This window comes from Primulina tabacum, unplaced genomic scaffold (assembly GCF_025594145.1).
Source record: "Primulina tabacum isolate GXHZ01 unplaced genomic scaffold, ASM2559414v2 Contig390, whole genome shotgun sequence".
Lineage (NCBI taxonomy): Eukaryota > Viridiplantae > Streptophyta > Magnoliopsida > Lamiales > Gesneriaceae > Primulina > Primulina tabacum.
This window is the reverse complement of record NW_027459736.1, coordinates 30,170-35,301: the sequence shown is the minus strand read 5'-3', so window position 1 is coordinate 35,301 and position 5,132 is coordinate 30,170. Positions and strand designations below refer to the sequence as shown.

Sequence of the window (5,132 nt, the reverse complement as noted above, 5' to 3'; positions counted from 1 at the left end):
AATATAAAATTTTATCCTAATTTGGCGGGCCAGCCCGCCTCGTTTGGGCTCGACCCGTCTTAGCCCGCAATCCAAACGGACTCAGCCCATTTGATCCACCTCCAAACGGACTACTGTTTTATCAACCCAATCCGTTCAATTTTTATAGCAGACGGACCCACGGACCAATCCCATGGGTCTAACCCAATTTTACAAGTCTAACTCCAATGAACACTTCCGAAACTCTCAATTTCCTCATTTTCCCCAATTTCACTCTCACAGAAGGTTTAGCAGTCAAAATACAATAAACCCCTAGCGGAGTTCTCCACTTTCGGCTCCCCCTTATCCCTGCCGCCCATGGCGTCCTCCGCCGCCTCTCTACTCCCCTCCCGAAGCTCCTACACCGCCAGCCGTCGACGACGGAATTCGTCCTCCATCATCCCGCCAACTCAATGTCGATTTTCTTCTCCCCATTCAACCATCCAATCGAATCTATCCTCTCTCGACGTCTCTTCCTCCAAAAGCCCTGAACCCTCGAAATCTATCTGCTCCGCGGTCGATTCTGTAATTTCCCCTAAATTCATCGCCCTCTCCGCCGCCTCTGGCGTTCTTTTCCATTTCGCTGTCCCGCTAGTAGGGGGAGGCGGCGGCTCTAACTTCAATTTTTGGGGAGGAGGTGGTGGTGGAGGAGGTGGTGGTGGAGGCGGAGGTCAAGGTCATAATTTCTGGTCTCGCATTTTTTTAGCCTTCGCGAAAGATGATGATCCTCAACAGGAATGGGATTCCCATGGATTGCCCGCCAACATTGTGGTCCTTCTGAACAAGTTGAGCGGATTCAAGAAATACAAAGTCTCCGATATCTTGTTCTTTGATCGCCGCCGTGGCTCTACTGTCGGCACCGAGGACTCCTTCTTTGAGATGGTGTCGCTCCGGCCAGGCGGTGTTTACACCAAAGCGCAGCTCCACAAAGAGCTTGAAACTCTAGCCACGTGTGGGATGTTTGAGAAAGTGGATTTGGAGGCGAAAACAAACCCGGACGGCACCATCAATGTAACCATTCCATTCCTCGAGTCAACTTGGCAGTCTGCTGATAGGTTCAGGTGCATCAATGTGGGTTTGATGGCTCAATCAAAACCTATTGAAATGGATGCTGATATGACCGAAAAGGAGAAGTTGGATTACATGAGGACTCAAGAGAAGGATTACAGGAGGAGAATTGAGAATTCAAGACCCTGTATGCTACCACCGTCTGTGCAAAGAGAGATCTTGCAGATGTTGAGAGAGCAGGGGAAGGTGAGTGCGAGGTTGTTGCAGAGGATTAGGGATAGAGTACAACAGTGGTATCATGAGAATGGGTATGCTTGTGCCCAAGTTGTGAACTTTGGTAATTTGAATACCAAAGAGGTCGTGTGTGAGGTTGTGGAAGGTGACATTACACAGCTTGTGATTCAGTTCCAGGATAAGCTAGGAAATGTTAGCGAGGGCAACACTCAGTTTCCTGTTATAAAAAGAGAGTTACCCAATCAGGTGAGGGTGCTAGTCAATCTTCTCCAGTGCTTAATGACTAAATTTGATGTCTTAAAATTCTTGAATAAATTTATGCTTTAGTTATGAGACTTTTATATATCTATTGATGGAATTATTGTTGTATGGTGAATTGGTTTTGTGATAAAACGTGAAATGTTCTCTTCTGAAAAGTTTTGAGTATGCAATGATAGCTTCTTTTGTCCAAAATTACTCATGATTTTAATTATGATACCGGTGCAACATGTTACTTATCTTTGATCATTTGATAGGTTATTCATTGTTTACAGTGAATTTTCTTTTGGTGGTGCTTGTCTCTTTGATTTGGTTTTTAGTGCTGGTTATTTAAATATTTGTTTTCAGCTTCGCCAAGGACAAGTTTTTAACATAGAGGCTGGGAAACAAGCTTTGAGAAATATAAATTCTCTAGCTCTCTTCTCCAACATTGAGGTAAATCCACGCCCGGACGAAAAAAATGAGGGTGGTATAATAGTTGAAATCAAGTTGAAAGAACTGGAGCAGAAGTCTGCTGAAGTTAGTACAGAATGGAGTATTGTCCCAGGTCGCGGGGGCCGCCCTACTTTGGTAATTTGATGAACAATGAAACTTCATGTTTTAGGTTTGCTCTTGAACTTGGTTGTAAGTGTTTTCTGTTTGTGCATGCTTTCAGGCTTCAATCCAGCCAGGTGGGACTGTTTCTTTTGAGCATCGAAATATTCAAGGGTTGAACAGGTCACTTCTTGGTTCAGTGACCACCAGCAATTTCCTGAATCCCCAGGTCAATTATTATGATTTTTACCATCAGAAATATGAAGTGCCATTTGTTCCAAGTACCTACTCTGTAACCAATTTTTGTCCGCAATGTACAGGATGATCTTGCTTTCAAGCTTGAGTATGTCCATCCTTATGTGGACGGTGTGTACAATCCTCGAAACCGTACCTTTCGCGCCAGCTGCTTTAACAGTAGAAAGTTGAGTCCAGTTTTCACTGGAGGACCTGGAATAGAAGACATTCCACCTATTTGGGTTGATAGGGCTGGTGTTAAAGCCAATTTTACTGAGGTAGACTTCAAAATCTTGGTTATATACTTGTATTAAGTTTTACTGATGGGAACTTTCTTCCTTGATGGTTTTGCTGTATATTTTGAGCTAATACTAATATGGTTTAACTTGTTGAGTGTTCTAATACAGAGATTGGATTATAAAATTTAGCTTATACACATGATTGTATTGGTAAGTAGAGATGTTAGCCAATCTATTTTCTTCTTTTTTTTCTGGCCAGAACTTTACGCGTCAAAGCAAATTTACTTATGGGCTCGTGATGGAGGAGATAACTACACGCGATGAAAGCAGTCATATTTCTGCAAATGGCCAAAGGGTATTACCAAGTGGAGGAGTTAGCGCCGATGGACCTCCCACAACTCTCAGCGGCACTGGAGTTGATCATGTGGCATTTTTGCAGGCAAATATCACACGGGATAACACCAAATTCCTAAATGGTGCTATAGTCGGTGAGAGAAATGTGTTTCAGGTGAGGGCCATACATTTTTCATGACACCTTTTATACTTTAATCTTTTATCCTGTGCTGCGCTTGAATCAACTTGACCCCATACTTAAAACTCTTCGTAGAAAAATACAGTTTTTTCTTCCCCACTTACCTCGATAGAGAGAAACAATTAACAATTGGTTTCTCAATCTGATCCCTGATTGAATTTATTACTTTACTTTTATGATTGAGTCGTACTGCTCGGCATGGTATCAGTTACACAAGTTCATGTTGTGCTCAGACTTGTTAAAGCACATACCCCCATGCCTTCATCAAGGGTTAATTTATGATGGCATGCCTCTGATAGATATGAATTATCTGTTGTGCACCTCCTAGAAGCATGCCAATTGTTTTGGAGCTAACATATATCATATCTTATTGAGAGTAACCATATATTTATTTTGCAGCTTGACCAAGGGCTTGGCATTGGTAGCAAGTTTCCATTTTTCAATCGTCACCAGTTAACAGTCACTCAATTTATCCAGTTGAAGCAAGTAGAGGAAGGTGCTGGGAAGCCACCACCTCCTGTTTTAGTCCTTCATGGCCATTATGGTGGTTGCGTAGGTGATCTTCCCAGCTATGATGCCTTCACTTTGGGGGGACCTTATTCAGTTCGAGGTTATAACATGGGAGAGCTTGGAGCTGCAAGAAATATTCTCGAGGTGTGTCAAAATAACAAGAAATAGGTTACAAGTTTTTTTCAGTTGCATGTCGTGAAATTTTTTATTTATTTAAGGAATTACTTCTACCTGTGAGAGAAAAAATAATATTACACGACCTTTCCAATTTCCATATGAAAATAATTATCAATTTATGCCATTTTTATGAAATGGGTATAAAATCTTTGCATCATCTCCTGTCGGAATATTCCAAAATATGTACATCTTAAATAAAGATTTTTGGATAGAGGGTATATGGGTGAGGTAGATGCAATTTTTCCTTTGGTGGTCTTTTGAATGCAAAATATGTTTGCATTGGTTGCAAGTTTCCATTTGTTACATATATATATAACAAATCACAGCTATATAGAAAAAACAAGTGTATCGGTCGTGCCTGCATTTATTTTAACAAATTTTTTGGCATTGAAGCCTCAGCATTTGTAATTTGTTATAATTCTGTTTGCAGTTAGCTGCTGAGCTAAGGATACCTGTAAGAAATACACATGCTTATGTTTTTGCTGAGCATGGAAATGATCTGGGTAGCTCAAAGGACTTGAAGGGAAATCCGACTGCAGTTTACCGGAGAATGGGCCATGGATCGTCCTACGGTGCTGGAGTAAAGCTTGGATTAGTACGAGCAGAGTATGCTGTTGATGTTAACTCTGGAACTGGTGCCATATTCTTCAGATTTGGAGAAAGATTTTGAGTTCATATCCTGGGTTTTAGTCAATAAATTTTCTCGAGGTGTCCGGATATTTATTAGTTTTGTAGCGGGCCTAGTTTCCTAATGTCTTGTTACATTTTCTTCTTTTAAATGGGAACTTGAAATCTGGTGAATTTTTTTTTATTTTTTTTCTCTTAATCCATTTAGTAGATCGTGTTATGGTTTTGTGCCTCTTGTTTCTTCATAATTTTCATTTCTGCCTGTGAGAATAGAGAATGGATATCATAAAAACTGTCTTGAATCCACCTAAATGAAGCCTTACTCATTCTTTCATCGTACTAAAAAACTCATTTTATATAAATATATTTATTTCTTTTTCCTAAAATGAAAATATATTGAAGTGATGGATAAGAACACTAAAGGAAATAAAATGAAACGAATAGACTTATCACCTGTTATATTCCTAACAAAATTGCAAAGAGTAAATGTCTTGTAAAGATCTCATTAATCTATGGCAAAACTAGATATTTCATTGGCTGGCCCATTGCAAGATTTCCCATAAGAACGAGGGAACTTCCATGGAATCTGATGATAAATTTTAAAAAGTTGAAGGAAAAAAAGAGAAGATGAGGAGAATGACAAACATAAGAAAGAGCATCCAGATTATAAAAATAAAAAGTTGGAGCAGAAAGACCGAAGATGAACGAGGGAATATGTTTAGTTAATTCTATTTTGATATGTTTGTTTCAATAAATTAGAA

General features: G+C 40.0%; 1 protein-coding gene across 1 annotated transcript; it reads left to right on the top strand.

Moving 5' to 3' along the window:
• The first annotated feature begins 230 nt into the window (after positions 1–230).
• On the top strand, positions 231–4,603 carry LOC142534152 (protein TOC75-3, chloroplastic-like). The gene is made up of 7 exons (XM_075641074.1): positions 231–1,506; positions 1,867–2,088; positions 2,174–2,281; positions 2,373–2,564; positions 2,785–3,033; positions 3,457–3,711; positions 4,175–4,603. Exons 1-7 carry the CDS (start codon positions 337–339, stop codon positions 4,412–4,414), a joined length of 2,436 nt encoding a protein of 811 aa, XP_075497189.1. The 5' UTR covers positions 231–336; the 3' UTR covers positions 4,415–4,603.
• The last annotated feature ends 529 nt before the right edge of the window (positions 4,604–5,132 follow it).